Below are 16009 nucleotides of genomic sequence, written 5' to 3' on the forward strand. Positions count from 1 at the left end.
CAAGCATGTGCAAAGATGGCTCCTCTTGGCAGGGGCCAGGGGCGTGGAGACGATTCTGCCGCCATGTGCTCCTTCCCCACCATCCAAACACCTTCCAGTCAGCACCAGGAGCAGGAGGGGGAAGGGAGGGGGGGAATGCATTTGGCTTCTTTGATTTGTTTTTGTTTTGTTTCTTCGCTTGTTTGTTCTGTTCCCAGAGATGTTGTATATCTTAATAGTTTTGGTTTTTCTTTTTTAAAATAAAATATACACACGCACATTAAAAATATATATCTGTCCGGGTAGGCTGATAAAAGTCCTTAGTGCATTTTCCATCATTGGTCGCTGCTTGCAATCTGAGACACGCCTGTTTCCAAAATATAGGTCCAGTGCAAGTGTAGATCTCAGCCAGGCCCCCCAGCCTTACCAGAAGCATGAGGAAAAGGGAGAATATTCCCCTTCTGGCCTCTGTCCATGTGGTCTTCTCCTTTCCTTAGAAGAAATTGGACCCACTTTTCTTTTCACATTTTCCATCCTGTCCTCTGTAGCAGGGAAGGCATTGTCCTGTCCTTGTCACAAGTGGCTGTTGGCGTTCATGGTTTTATTTGTACTCTGTTCTTTTCTCATATATATATATATATATATATAAAGGTCACCTTTGTCCTTTTTTGTGTGTGTGTGTGTAAAACTTTAAAATTATGCTAATAAATGAAAGAAAGGAGGCTTTGGTGGGAGAAGGTCCACTGATGGAAAGGGAAGCACCAATTGCCGTCTGAATCAGACGTCGAGGCAGATGGACAAAGAGGAAAAGTTGTCACTCCAACGACCCCATGGGGGCAATACAGCAAATATATTAAATAAACCTGGAAGTGAAACAAAACCAAACACAGCATTAGAATATGTAACCCTTTCCCCCTGCAACTACCCTTCTATTCCCTTTTCTCTTCTGGAAATGTTTGTGTCAAAATGCCAGATTAGAAGGCTGGAAGGACTTTTGACCTTCTCTATTTTTTACCCTGAACAGCTTGAGCCAGAGCTGAGATTTGCATGGATTTGCATCATTTTCCACCCTGGGAACTTCAGGCTGGCCAGCAGAATCCTGGGATAATTCGAGCCCTCATAGTACTAAGCATGGGAATCCCAATCCCAAGGCACTGCCAGGTGCCCCTTGCCCCCAGCTCCTGAAATGCCACAGATGGAAGCCCGCCATCTCCTCTCCCAAGGTAAGGGGAAGTGAATGTGAAGTGAGTGGCCTGGGCTCATTCAAGGGGCTGCAGCAGAGCTGGAACCACTGAGCCATGGGCCAGGGCTCTCTCTGTTAAGCTGTGTCACCTCTCTCTAAATTCAGCTCCTCCTGATCTGTGCCCTGACTACTCATTCTCTCTTTTTTGTACCTTTCTCTCTCATGGGGAACCAGGGCTTATTCTCCTTTCCCTTGTACCAGTGAAATTCTTCTGATGATGAGGGAATTACTCCTGTTTACACAAGTCATGGAGAGAAGAATCAGACCCTGGCCTGATGAAGTCCAGATCTCTTGCCAGAGATTCCAGTTCTCCTTTTCCCTGGTATGACCTTTCTTATGCACATAGGTTTCCCGCTAGGAGAACGATGAACTGAAAGTGTTGCTCCTTTTCAGTCTTTCTGCTAACTTGACTAATGAAATAAAAGGAAAAGGGATCCCCAGAGCAACATTAATTCTCTGCTTTCAACGGAGAATCAATAGACAAAGGAGGACGGGAGTTGCTCCACAGAAGAGATGAATTACATGGACCCCGAGGGGATTTAGGTGTAGAGAGAAGTCAGGCTTCTTTTCTGCCTGTAAGGGAGGCAGGGAAGGAGAGGGCAGGGCCCAAGATCAAGGATGGCTGGAGCAAGGATGGCCTGATCCTTCCAACTTAAAGGCATAAATAGGATGCACATGTTGGCACCCAACCTAGTCCTTCCCCCTCCTTAGACCCAGGTTTGATCCTGCAGTAGCCCCAAGCTGAATAAGCGGCCAGTGCTGTGGGAAGGGTCCAAGATGCCATGTCCCAGGAGGACATCTCTCCCAACTGTTACCTGCCTTGTGCTCTCTCTCCCCTGCCAGCACTTCTATGCTATGAGGATTTCTTTCAGCACTTTCTTATCGTTGACATGCTTGTACTTCTTATGTTTCCTCTTCTGTGCCGGCGGCCGGCGTACTCGCTGCCTCTGAGAGACAGCGGCTGTGGTGAACGATGGCGACAAGCCTGCCAAAACAGAGGAGAGAGTGTCTGTACGGCGAGGGGCAGCCGGCTCATGTTGAAATATCTTTCTCCACACACTGTCAACAAAGATCTCTGCAACAGGAGGGCCACAAGGCTTCTCTCTGTTCTTCTGTCCCTTGTCCTCTGTTCTCCACAGTCTCTGCCCTCTCCCTTTTCCCACCATGCCCTTCCCCTCACCTCTCACCTTCCCCTCCTTCATTTCCCTCATTTTCAGCCCCTTGCAGGCAGGCAGATATCCTGGGAAAGGTCCCTCGGCTGGTATAAACCAGCGAAGGCCCGTGGGATTCACTGGAGCTAAGTAGATTGAAACCAGTGGAGGGCTCTTCCCTCTCTCCTCAGCCTCTCTTCTCATGCCTCCCTCCATTCTACTAATGTCAAGATCCTTACGTCTCTGTTCACGTGGCCCTGGACGGATGTTCCTGGGAGGTGGTCGGAACACGGCCTCACACCGACACTGCACATGGTCCTCCAAAGGCACAACAACTTTTTTGAATTTTGGCTTCCTCTGGACAAATTCGATCTTGTTTACCTGTTTGGAAGAGAGAAGCAAGCAAAAGATTAATACAGCTGCAGCTCCCACTCTGTCAGCACTCTTCAGTACTGCCTTTCTTCCTAAAGGGTCAGAAGGCAGCGCACGAAGCATGGTTCAAATTTGGGGGTGGTGTGTATGGCAAATAATTCTGAACATACCAGCAGAGCAGACCTAGACTAGACAAGTTTGGATGTCTCTGGTTGGTTTCCCTGTTCCTAACTGTTGCTGCTGCTTAAGCAGGATGACTGGCTGATCACAGAGAGAAACATGGAGCATGCAGAACTGGCTAGCCTGTTTCTGACAGATGTGATGGTGGAGACCTGGGGGCAACCAGAACTAATTCCCACAGTGAATTACAGGAAGGGCAAAAGGAGAAAAACTCAGGCCCAATGCAAGCTAACATAGCTTCACCAGCTCTGCTGAGGCCTGTCTGAATTTGTCTCAAGCTCTTTAATAACTCGCAGGGCTGAAGCCCTCAGCTCTATGTTTTATGGGAAAGGCGGTGCTCTGGAAATTCCCTCGGACTCTCCACCAGTGCTGACTCAGAAGGAAGACACATTGCTCCACATCCCACCACAGGGCACAAGCCTTCTAGGGGGTCCTCCCACTCCAGCAGCAGCCGGGCCTGACCCCACTCAGCTTATCTAACAAGACTGCAGTCCCTGAAGTGCTCCGCAAGCTATAAATACTCACTGTGCTGTGTGTCTGGGATGGAATTCCTCTAAACCCACTGCCCCCAGCAGCATCCCTCAGCCAGTGCTGAAGCAGCCAGGCTGTTTATCTTTCCTTGAAAGCCCACTCCACACACTTCAGACCACACGCTGCTCACTAGACAAACACTTCCAGCCAAACAATAGAGAGACCTCTGTCCTCAAAGAAACCATTTCCAGGTCACTTTTTCAGGCTGGCTTTTGACCTCTCGCTTGTTTTTTTCCAGAAAAACAACTCCTGCTCCCCCCTATTTTTCCCCTCATTCAGCCTGGCTTTTCTGAGAAAGGAATTTCCTGATGAAAAAGGCTGTGTGAATACAATCTCTCCCAGCCAACCTCTACTGCCTGCCCGGGGGAGTCTCTTGCAGCTCAGGCAGAGGATTAGTATGGGATGAACATTATTTTTAAACAAGCTGTCTGGGAGGAAGCTGTGAGGAGATCACTGGTAGCTGTGAGGGGAGGATCAGAGCAAGAGGTTAGCTATCAGGTGTCTGCTGGCTGCCGTAGCAGGTCAGGAGGTAAGTGTTGGCTGAGAGGGAGAAGCTGCTTCAGTGCATCTTGGAAAGAAGCTGCAGCAGCAGTGGGGGCAAGGAGACTGACACTGCAAGCCCTCCTCTTGTTCCATCAAAAACAGTTCCTGTGAGGAAAGCGCCCCATTTCTTCTGCTCTAACGCAGCAGACAAGGCTGCCTTGAGCCACAGAAAGGCCCATGGCATGGAGCTGCAGCTGGGGATGGTGCCCTGTAGCTCTGCATGGTGACAGTCCCCAGCTGCTGGACAGCACCAGCCCTCCCAGCAGCTGGCATGGACGTGACCCGTGCCAGTGTCTGCAGCGCTGCGTGGCCAATGCAGAGGTTGTGACAACAGAGGGGGTGCAAGGCAGGCAGCTGTGTGAGCCTTGCATCTGAGACCCGCTGTGGGCTTGGTTTTGGGGCATTGGGGTGGCAGTGGGCGGCAGGAGGAGGGAGCAGTGGGAGGCATCTCCCTTACCTGGACGTGCCGGACACGGATCTGTGTGGGGCGACACTGCACATTGCGGTTGTTGCAGCACCCGGAGCAGCGCTGCACCTCCACACAGGGTGGCCACACCACAAAGTTGGCGTTGGTGCTGTCCACCATGTTGCGGGAGATTTCAAAGACCACCTCCCGCGTCTTGCACTCCGCAAGGACAGCTGTCTCTGCTGCTGCCAGAGCATCTGTGGAGGGCCAAGAGAAGAATGGGGGATGAAATGGGCTTTGCAGCTGTTACCATCCCACTGCAGCCACCTCTACTGGAAGAGAAAGACCCCGCATGGCTCTCACACACACACATGTTCTTTCTTCCTTCTCCCACCCCTCCAGCTCCCTCCCTGTACAGAGCCATGCCCGGTGGAGGAGGCCCCAGTAGAATAATTCTCACTGCAGCAGTACAGTCCTAGGCAGGACATGACACTTCTTTAGAGCCAATCAGTACCGGCAGGATTTAAAGCAGAGCAGCTTGCAGAGCTCCAGACTCCCTCTCCTGCCCTCCCAGGGTGTAACACCCAGCTCCTACTCAAGGCCCAGACCCTCATTCTCATCTGTGTACACATACACGCTCACTACAACCTCTACCCCTACATCTGTATCTCAGACACGCATCTGCACCCACCCATGGCTGCTAAGGTAAGTGCCCCAACAATCACAAGGTGCAAGACCCCCGACTCACCTAGGCTTCGTCGCTCTCGAGACAGGGCCACAGGGTTTTCACCAGGCTGACTTGCATTCAGGGTCAGGCTCGAGCTATCCTCCTCTGCAAAGGGAAAGACATGACCTTATAGTACCAGGTACACGCAGGAGAAGACAGCAGGCACTTGTGCTCAGATCATTAGGCAAAGTGCAGGGACATGGCATAAGCCACAGCCCCAGAATGTCACACTAGGTGTAAACCCACCAGCAAGGTCACAGCTGTGCTGGAGCACACTCTAGGTTTGCCCTTGGCTCAGACTGCACAGCTCAAAGCAACAAGCCTATCATGAAAGAGGTGTCCCACTCAGGTCAGGGGGAGGAAAACTCCAGCTCAAGAATGATAAGGCCCATGCCAGGGCTTTTTGATATCAGAGAGGAGTAGCAGAGGGATTCAGATCAGCCAGCTGAGACCAAGATACAGCAAGGAGGATCAAAGACCAAACGAGACCAGCAGAACATTTGGTATGTAACACTGAGGTGCCTTGCTGGGGTGGCTTGGGATTGAGAGAGCTGGGAGGTGAGAGGGCAGGTGAAGGAGGTGATGTGTGGGAGATGGGGTGCTTGCATTCTCCCTCCCACCACACCTCAGCTGCTCTAGGTTAGAGCAGTTTTATGACAGAATAACAGAAAAATAGTTAAAATTACTTTTCCTCTATACTACTCTTAGGTAAGTGGCAGGATCTGGAGGTGGTTCAGTCAGCGATGGGAGAGGAAGACTGATAGCATTCAGGCCAGCCCTGAGCGGTTCCCTCCCACCCCACTGCCTTTTCCCATAGGAAGTGCTGAATAGAGAAATGCCCATAATCCCCATGGAGCACTCCAACACGCAGCCACTCCTGAGCTCTGGACAATGGCTGCACTCGAAGATAGCTCCCACCCAGCCACAGCTCTTTCCTTCTCTGACCTGCTTTAGCAGCTGAAGGAAACTGAATGGACGTCAGCATCAAGGGAGCAATTTTCTTAAAGGGAATTTGGGGCCAGTGGAAGATCTCTGTTTATCAGATGCGTGGTGGAGCGGACTTCCCTTACCCATCATGTCCCATTCCTCTTCCTCAGCTCTACCCTAGTGCAGCCCTCTTATAAGGGGGAGCAGAGACTTTGCTCTCTGCTCAGCTCTGAAGCAGCTGCTGAAGGATTTGGGATAGGTGCACAGAGGTAGGAATCGTATATGCCTGAGCAGTCAACATCTACACACGAGGTGGAGAGACAGATAGACATCCTTTAAAGCAGCTAGAGAGGTGTGATCAATTCTAGGTGCCATTTTCTCTCCCTGAGGCAGATGCCCAAAAGGAGAACTGGTTGATCATGCTGAAGAAGGGCCTGTAGTTCTTTTGGGACTGGAGAAGATGCCTGGATGACTGGCTTAGATGACACACCTGTTTTGCAGGCAGCCACAGTTAAGGGAGTTGACTCCCACTCTACACACCTCTGTTGTTGGGTCTACAGTAGTGTCTCAGGTCAGGAGAGCACTATCTCAGCTCATCTGCCTCCTGAAGCTGCCTCATTCTGGCTCCTTGTGCTCCTTGAGAAGCAGCTGTGGCACATACAGCGTGCACGGACAGCACGGGGAATAGCTCCAGACACTTTGGTATTATTTTGCTAACATACTAATTAGCAAATACTCTAATTCCACACAGGGCAAGCAAATTTCAGTGCCCCTCGGTGAGTGCCTAGGAGCAGATGAGAGCCACGGGGTGCAACAAAGAAACTGCTTCACAGCACCACTTTCTGTTTCCCTCACCAGCCTTTCCCATCTGAGACCTGAAGTGAAACCAGTGACTCAAAGCTCCACAGACTTCTCCCATACCTCTGGGCGTCTCAAGACAATGAGAGAAGCCCATTTTATTTCTTAGCCATGAGAGTGGTTAGTAACTGTGATAGAGATGTATCTGTTCCTTAGACACCAGGCCATGACAGACCGCACACATCTTCTCAGCCACTCCTTCCCCACCTGTCCATCCTGTGCCACCTGGCACTTTATCAAATGGGGGGGGGTGGGCTGCCCTTTGACCACAGGTTGAGTTGATGAGAGGACAGAAATGGAGGGGAAAAATAGCAACAACTGTTGACTGGAAAGGAATCTCCTATTGAAAACCATGTCCCTCCCTCCTCCAGGTTGTCCTTCTACACCCCAGGTCAGCACTGAAGACAGTTGGGGTGGGGGGGACCAGCCTGGGACAATCCAGCACAGCTAATTTTGGAAGTTGCCCCATTGTGTGGCTCGTGGACAAGGAGGAGGGAACTGGTGAGGGCAGGGAGTGGCCCTGGCAGTGGTGGGGAGCCTCGTTGCCTCTTTCTAAGACAAACAATAGCTGAACACAGCTGGTGCCCTCCCCCTCGCTTTCCCCCCCTGCCCCTCCAGGGCCGTTTTGAAAGGCAGCGGGAATGCTTTTGAGACTGCGCCAGTGGTTGGACTGGCATAGGAAACAAAAGCAGGAAATTCTGTTCCCCCGTAGATAGTGTCTCGGCAAGGATTACAAAGCTCCAAACAGACAAAACACGAGAGAGAAGGCGAGCTGGGGGGGCTGGGGGACGACGGGCGGGAGCAGGGTTAGAATAGAAAGGAATTTGCTCTGAAGAGACCGTTTATAAATAAATTCCTGGGCCAGCCCAGCCGCCGTGGCGCGTGCTCCAGTTCCCACACGTGCCAACCCCTCCACACTTCGCTGCTCCTGCTGCTCACTGCACTCAGCCCTGGCCAAGTGACCCTAAGGCACTGCAGCCCCCGGAGCTCTTATCTACGGGCAGAAGGTGAAGCGACGGTACCCTGACTTAGCCCCTGTCCCGCATCTCAACCCTGGACACGTGCTCTGCAGCCCTTATCCTAAGAGCCTGTGGGAGCCCATGGGGTTTTGTGGATGCTAAACCTGAAAACCCACTCAGCCCTTCCCTCCTCTGTCACCCTATTCCCACCTCCCATTTTACCACCTCCTAAACTGATCCTTGTTCAGTTTAAGCCCTCCTGCCTGGGTGAAAAGTGCTGACCTCAGTTTCTTGGACTCACCTTGCCCATCTCCTATTATTTTTGTAAGCCAGTGACCCTTGTTAGACCAGTTAGTAGGAGATCTAGAAAGGCATCTAGTTGCCTTTAACTCCCACAAGTTCCAAGGGGACTAGGTGTGTAAATAGCCAGGTCTTGGCTCCTAAATGGTTCCTATATTTACAGTGAGGTCTGTTGATAGTGTACCTGCTGGAAAATGGAATATCCCTGCCCAACCCTCCAAAGACTTAAGAAAAAATAGAGGAGTGTTTGGTGAAGAGATTTACCTACGGAGTCTATCCGCAGGGCACGCTGGAGGTCACTGATGGAACGCACTGAGCCGCCACCCAAAATCTCATAAATGTCTTCGGGTATAGGGTCCCCCTGACAGATGAAAAAAAAAGAAAAGAAAGGGAGAAACAAGCATTAGAGAGGTGATCTGCAAATACTGACTGTGTCATGGAGTAGGATGGGGGGAATCAAGCACAGAGGAGACACAACAGAACCAGCAAAATGCATAGACATGCATTGTCTTGCGTTGGCTTTTAAACCTTGAGGGCTTTATGCCTCATGAAGGCGCAAGCCTGAAACCTAAGCAAAAGCAAGAGAGTCCCTCTTGCTGTCTCTCACAAAGCTGTCTGGAGACTGAAAAAGCAAAAAAATACCCAGGCTGTGCACCAGAGCCCTGAACACTATGCAAGCAGCCAACAAGGCTTCCTTCTCCGGTGCTGTATGAGTTCTCCAGGTGGCTTCTCATTCCTGCTGCCTGCAGTAAAGGCGTTTTAACAGACTTCCCTTATGCTATCAGATAAAACCTTCCCAATATTTCCCTCTGTTATGAAACTCCCTCACGGGCTTTGTCAGTTATCGTGTGTATGTGCGTGTGCGTGCGCGTGTTTTCAAACCACAGAGGCCCAATAATATACATCATTTGCATACTCTTTTTTAAAGAAAAAAAAAGGTGAGGGGTGGAGAGGAAGATTGACCTTCACAGCTGAGGCTGCTCTGGTATGAGCTCGCAGTGAAACCACAAAGACTACAGGGAAGTGGTGGGCTGAGGAGCTGATTTGGAGCAAAAAACATATGGGAGTTTGGTTGTCTCTGCATACAGCACCAAAAAACCCTAAATTAGCGGGTTTAGCAACATCAGACAATGGGCCAAATTCAGAGTTTGTGCAGGCAGGTGCGATGCCATCAGCATCTTGGGAATTTTACTCTGAGTGGGCCCCAGTGACAGCACTTAATAAGACTACAAAGGAGCGGTGTGGGAAAGCAAGTGCTGATTAAAACATACTTCCGAAAGACTAGAAAAAGAGATGGAGGAAAGTACTGGCCAAAGTGTTTGCTTTGCTCCCAGCTCTCTTCATTCAGGGCTACTCAAGCGGAAAAGCTGCTCTTTCAGCTGGGTGCTGGATGGTATCTGAGCCACAGCCCTACATATGCCTCTGTAACTGAGAGGAGAACTTGGCTCGTGTGCTTGTGAAACACAGAGATTTTCTTGTGGGTTTTTATGGTGGCATGTGTGTGGTCCTCTAGCGTGCAGCCATTCTCTCCCTGCCTGTGTTCAGTGCAGAACACTTCCCTTCCGATCGGAGTTGAGAAAAACCACCAGGCAGGTGGCTAAACGTTGGCTTTAAAGCTTGAGGACTTTTGCATGGCTGACTGAGCCTGGCACTCTCTCACATGTGCCTGTCCCTTGGACACCCGCTGTTCACTTCTATAGCAGGGCAACAGGAGTAGTCCCTCCTCAGCCCTGCCAGACCACCCTCTAATACTATAGCTTAAACTAGGACACGGTGGCATGAAGGCTGCTGCAGCCCAAGTCATGGGGCAGAAACCTCATGGGAGAGCTGCAGAGCAGACAACACTAGTGTCCTAAACCTCTGCAGCCAGATCCCCCAGAGAGCTTGAGTCAGAACGAGCCTTCCTGCTCCGGTCCATTCCTGTCACTGTCACATCTCACCACAGATCTGGCTGTCCGCCTGCAGCAAAAAGCAGATTTTACATCCCCAGGCATTACTTCTTCGGTCTCTGAGGGAGAGGGAAACAGCATCAGTGATGAATGCACAGCAAGAGAGAGACTTGTATAATTCAGGGATCACTGAATAGCTGTGAAATGAAGATGCCTTCTGACAACTCCTGCTGCGTGAGGGAGAGGGGGACCAACAGCCCAGTGCCGGAGAGGTCCTGCAGCACTTCCCTGCCTTGTGCCACACACATTTACTGGAAAAGGGATCATTTGCAATTCCCAGTACTTGCAGTCAGAGCTCAGCGCTGGGTAGTGAAATTGCAGGCTTTTAATGTTTGCACCTGTCAGCTAAATGCATTTGTGTACAAATGCTGCTCTGCACGGATGCCCCTGGTCCTTCCTGACACTTAATACGTGTAGGAAATGGAACTTTATTTTAAACTCTGGCACTCACTGGGGGAGAGCGTGGGCAGGTGTTACAAGACTCGGGGACTTTGGAAGCGAGCTGGGAGGTGTCACCTTGTTATCTGAGCAGGGGAAACAGATACGAATCAGGGATTGCAAATGCAGGCCCTCAGGATTTCTGGGGACTGCCTGTAGGAATAAGCTCTACTCCCTGCTCACAGCAGCAGTTTTAGATGCCAATTTTTTCTTGATGCAGATACTATCAGCATGGCTATGGTGTAACACCAGCCCACATGGCTCATAATCCTGTCCTCCTCCCCCATTTTTGTAAAGCAACTCTGCTAGTGACAACTGCAAGCCTGTGAAGCTCCTTCCTTTATCCCTGTGGTACAAAACCAAGTCCAAATCTGGCCTAAGAACAGCTACACAACCTGAGCTGCCATGCCTTGTCCTTGCTCCCTTTGGGGTCTGTCACTGGGAACAGCCATGCCTCTGGTTCCCAGCCCTGTGCCTGAGAGGCTCTGAGATCGGGGCACCGCACACACCCAGGCTTGGGGCACTTGTGGGGATGGGACACAGGGAAGCAGAAGTCCATCAGCCATGTCCGCCTGATCTCATGGGGTCAGAAGATGGAGGAGCATAGCAAGAGGTGGGATCCCCAACAGACTAGCCCAAGCAGCTGGTGCTTTTCCTGCTTAGCAGCTCCTCTGGAGTTATTTGTCTAACACAGGTTAACAGTCTCCCTTTTTAACTGTGCGGCAGATCAAAGAAGACTTTTGTCTCAATGGACTCTTGGCTGGCTGTCAAGTGCCCCAAGGCCTGGCCTCATATTCCTGCGAGGCCCTGAACTCTTAGAAGAAAGTAAGTTTGTTCTTCCCTCCCTCCCTCTGCCCCCCAGCTCCTGACTCTTCCCTGAGCTGCAGGGGCACCCCCCAATCTACCAATCCCTTGGCAGGGACGTCCACTCCCCTTCTTGAGCTGGGTACTGGTGCTTGAAGGGCAAGCACCACAGCACACCTGACAGAAGCCAGCAGAGCACCTGGGCAGGGGCTCTGCCTGCCCTGCAGCTGCCCTGTGCTGTGGCTGTGATGCTGGGGTCTCTTGGCAGCTTTGCCTCTCTCCTTCCAGACATCCAGCAGCGCTGTTTGGCCACTGCAAAACGACATAGATGCAGCAACACCCTGCAAACAAGACATTCCCCTGTCCCTTCTCCCCACACATGCAATCCCCCAAAACCTGCCTCCTCCCTAACCCCACCACCTCTTGCCTCTGGAGTTTTCTGCCAACATATGCTTTTGAGAACCAGGGATGTTTGAAAGGTCCCCTTGCCATCACCTGCTGCCAAGGTGGTACAGGAAATATGCAGGACTGTGCTCCAGTCCTCCCTTGGGCAAGGGTTTCAGAGCCTTGCCTGAAAGTGAGTCTCTTGGTAGCACAGCAGGTACGGAGGAGGAGGGAGCAAAGACTGTGCAACCAGCAGGGAAGGCAGACCCTCAGAGCTCAAAGAAACAAGGCAAGGATACTCCCAAGGTGAGGACTCCTCCAGTTCCCTTTTCTGTGCTAGTGTGTGTACACACACCCATGTGTGACTGCACACAGAAGGACAGAAGGGTAGCAGCAGTACCAATTTGGGAATGGCAGGGAAGCACCCAGCTATCCTCTCCTCTGCCCTGGAGAGGAGAACTTTCTGAGCACCTCCACACTGACCATGGCAAGGAATCTTGGCAGCAGAGTCTCGAATGATCAGCTAGGCAAAAAACCCCAAACAAACAGCATTTTTTAATTCCCTCTGAAGCTGACGTGAGGACCCTGAGGGGAAACTCCACTGCATTCCCTAGCAGAGAGCAAGACCAGCAGCACCTGCCACCAGCCCTCCTCTGGCACAGGTCTTCCACCCTTCCAGCTTCATTCTGGGCTACAAGGGGACTCCAACATCCGCCTGCCAGAGGACCCCACAGCAGGCACAACCCTCATCACATCAGCCCCTTCCACGTGGGATGGAGGGTTATGTTTTCCCTCCTTAAAATAATCAAACAATGTTTGATCTAGCCCACGTTCCTAAAATACAGCCAGACCTGTATGAGAGGTCCTACCCACCCTTTTCCCATTTCAAGGGGGACTCCGCTGCTCCTCCACGCTCCCCCCACACGTCCCCTGCAAGGGCTGGAGGCATTTCCACCCCCAGGGCTGGCTGTGTACCGGCAGCACTGCAAACAGCTCAGAAACCCTGTCATTCTCTCCTGCTGCTTCACATCAGCTGATGGTGAGAGGGAGGCAGGGACGACTCGCCTGGCTCCTTCCACGAGCTCACCCCAGACATGTCATCCATCCCAGCTTCCACTGCTTTGTCCTTGTCACTGCCTTATTCTAGGAAGACTATAGAAGAACGCTGGAGCCTGGCAGCAGGAAGATGCAATGGGGACCTGGGCCGAGGTTATAAGCAAGCGCCCAGCCGCACCTCATTCCTTGGGAATTCCAGAAAGCCTGCCAGTGGGGCTTCACCCCAGCACAACCAAGATGGGCTCAGCCCATCTCTGTAAATGTTGCAAGGCAACTGTTATAACCCGCAGGGCAAATGCAAATAGGCTTAGCATCCTTGCTTCCCAACTGGCAAATACCTTCCCGCTGAGGCTTGTACTCCCTCTGGCTGGAAGAGCTCCAGGGCCCTCCAGCTCCAGGTGGGTGTGATCACAGAGGGAGAGGGACTCAGGAGGCTCCATCTCTTCCTTCAGGCCTCTACTGATCTGAGGAGCTACTGCTTCTCATGCACTTTCTCTGACAGGGCTGGGAAGAAGTGCAAGCTCCGTTCAGAGGACAATTATGGTTCAGCAGTCTGGTAGGAGCTCTGCTGTGTGTGCTTGGTGCAGAGGGTGCAACACACTGCCCTCAAAGTAGATGTGGGGACTGGCTGAAGGCAGAAGCATCTACCCGAGCAGAAATGTTCTTGGTTCTCTGGTCATACAATGACAAATATCACAATTCCTCCTATGAAACCTAGGGCCAGAATTCCCAAACTTTAACCCTACTAGTCTATCATAGAGCTGTGCAGTATTTCAGTGTGATTACAGCACTGAACAACAGCCCCCTGGGATCAGGCACTTCCACCTTCACCCTTCCCCAGCACCAACCATAGCTGATGTTTCATGCTGCATGGGAGGAAGAGATCTGAGCCATCCACAGAGGAAATACCATCCTCTGCCCAAAACAAACATAACCACTGGGCAGCCCACAGCTTTAACTGCTTCCTTTTGTGGCTTGGGCAAGGGCAAAATGGGCCCATAGGGAGGTGACGTGATGCTTCGCACCCAACCTCTTCCTTGACACCCCACAAGGGGTGCACCCACTCCCCTGCCCAAAAATGAGGAAGAAAAAGAGAGAAATTATGCAAAGGGAGGAAAGTTTTGGTGGAAGGATGTGTCCTGCCCCTGACAACCAAGTTGCAGATCCAACCCACAGTTTTGCCATGAGCTGAAGTGGGAACCTAGCACTGTGTAGGAATGTTAGGGGCTTTCTGGTCCCCTCAATCTGCACACCATCAGATGATGAAACATGGTGACAGAGGCTAAGGATTTGGGGGCTTAAGGCTCCTTTTCCTCAGCCATGGCTTGGGATGAGGCTTCAGGGAAACTGAAGAGAGCTGGAATGTTCGTTCAAATCCACCACCTGGCCCCCACCCTCTGCCCAGCTTCCTCCTGAGCAGAGCATTCAGGATTGCAGGACAAGATCCTTGTGTGACTGTGGAAGCACAGCAGACACTCACCTCCTGCCTCTTCCCATCACCCTAGCTGTAGGCACGCCTTGCTGTACAACTGTGCCACTCCGTGTTGGTGCCTCTACCCACGCTGGCCCCTTCCTTGCCCCTTCCAAACCCCCACGCCCTTTCTCCACTAGCCCCTTGGCAATGCCAGGGTGGGTTTCACACTGTGTGTTATTCCAGGGGTGCCAACTGGGCCTCGGTCCCTGCTGCACGCACGCTACAGTGATGCCAAAATCGCTGGACGGGGTGAGAGGCTCGATGGAGCCGGCACCTGCCCCGGGGTGACAGCCCTGGGCGAGGCAGGGCGGGAAGCTGCGGGGTCCCCGCGGCTCACAGGCAGCACTCTTCCTCACATATTAACCAGAGGGCGCTTCAGCCTGGTATGCCCCTCGTCCCTACAGACACGGGGGTGAATGTATTCCCAGGCGAAGCGCCCCCGGCGGCCCCGTCCCGAGGGTAGCGCCCGCTCCAGAAGGGTGCCCGCTCCAGCGGTCGCTGCCCGCCATTGGCGCACCGGCCGCAGTCCCTCCCTCGGAGAGGGGCCGGGAATCGCCCGCCTGCCCGGGCCCCTCGCCCCCTCCGCGCCCTCCGCTCCCGCCCGGCCACCCCCGGGCTTCACCCGCCGCACCTGCGGGGCGGGAGCGGCCGCCGCCGCTGGCTCTGCCCGCATCCCGGGGCTGGCAGCTCGGCAGCACCGCCCGCTGCCAGCGGCGGAAACTCACCTCCATGCGGGCCAGGGGCAGGGAGAGGATGAACGCGAAGACCACGCCGAAATTCATCCCGACTCCAGGCCCCGCCGACTGCGGGCACATGGACGGCGAGCCCCGGCAGGGAAGCGCTTCCCGCAGACAGCCCCGCGGCCGCCCGGCCTCAGGCATCGAGGGCGCCGCGCGTTCCCATGTCCCTCCAAGCCGGGCTGCGGTGGGAGAATCGCAGGAGCCCTTGGAAGAGGACGTGGAGGTGGTGGTAGTGGTGGTGGTGAGGGGAGAGAGAAGTAATTCTCGATGACTTGCCTGCCTCTGCGCTATCTCATAAGCCCGGTGGGAAAAAAATGCAGTCCCTCGGAATTACACACATCCAGAGTCTATGTCCCCCTCGCTGCAAGGGATGCTTCAGTGGTGCCTTTGGCTAGGTGGTCCACATGCTATTCTTCCTCTTGGTTTTCTTCCTTTTTTAAAAAAAAAATATATATGTAAAAGCTTTTACATGCAGGTAACAATGTCTCAGTGTTCTTAGAAAAAGATGGTAATAACAGAATAATAACTAAAAAAAAAAAAACAAAAACCAAAAAAAAACTTTTCCAAAGTTTGGTGTGAAATCCAAAAAATGAAATCTTCCTTGAGGTGTCCTTTTCTTAAAATGCTCCTTTCCTTCCTTTTGTCCTCTTGCTTTTTAGCAAAAAGTTGCTAGTGTACATTGAATTTTTTCGCCTTACGTTAGATTCTGGCTCGGGTGCCGTCTTGTTCCAAGTGTTGGCAGTTTGCTTGGACAGGAGGTTTGCTTTGGGTTTGGAGACAGGTGAGAGCAAATGTTTTCACTCTGGGTTGCGTGCGTGCATGTGTGTGTGTGTGTGTGCGTGCACTGAGCCTTGACAAGCCTCAGAGCAGAGCTGCTGATGCTGCCTCCTGCACTCTGTTGCAACAAAAAAGGAAAACCAAAAAAATGCAGAAAAGGCAAAATTGCAGGAGAGGTGAGTGAGCCGATGGGGCTTTATTTTAGTCTGCG

The 16009-nt window shown here is 52.2% G+C and overlaps 1 protein-coding gene across 2 annotated transcripts; it reads right to left on the reverse strand.

Annotated features, from left to right (window-relative positions):
• Nucleotides 1-660: 660 nt before the first annotated feature.
• On the reverse strand, nt 661-15351 carry PDGFB (platelet derived growth factor subunit B). Of its 2 annotated transcripts, none has more exons than XM_064655130.1 (7): nt 15007-15351; nt 8441-8537; nt 5154-5237; nt 4457-4662; nt 2613-2754; nt 2038-2207; nt 661-842 (listed from the first exon to the last, which is right to left on the reverse strand). In XM_064655130.1, the coding sequence occupies exons 1-6, from the start codon at nt 15160-15162 to the stop codon at nt 2071-2073; spliced, it is 822 nt and encodes a 273-aa protein (XP_064511200.1). In that variant the 5' UTR covers nt 15163-15351; the 3' UTR covers nt 661-842; nt 2038-2070. The 2 variants fall into 2 exon arrangements, with proteins under 2 accessions (XP_064511200.1, XP_064511199.1); XM_064655129.1 differs by having other exon boundaries at nt 2042-2207; nt 15007-15298.
• Between the last annotated feature and the right edge of the window lie 658 nt (nt 15352-16009).

This window comes from Pseudopipra pipra, chromosome 5, assembly GCF_036250125.1.
Source record: "Pseudopipra pipra isolate bDixPip1 chromosome 5, bDixPip1.hap1, whole genome shotgun sequence".
Lineage (NCBI taxonomy): Eukaryota > Metazoa > Chordata > Aves > Passeriformes > Pipridae > Pseudopipra > Pseudopipra pipra.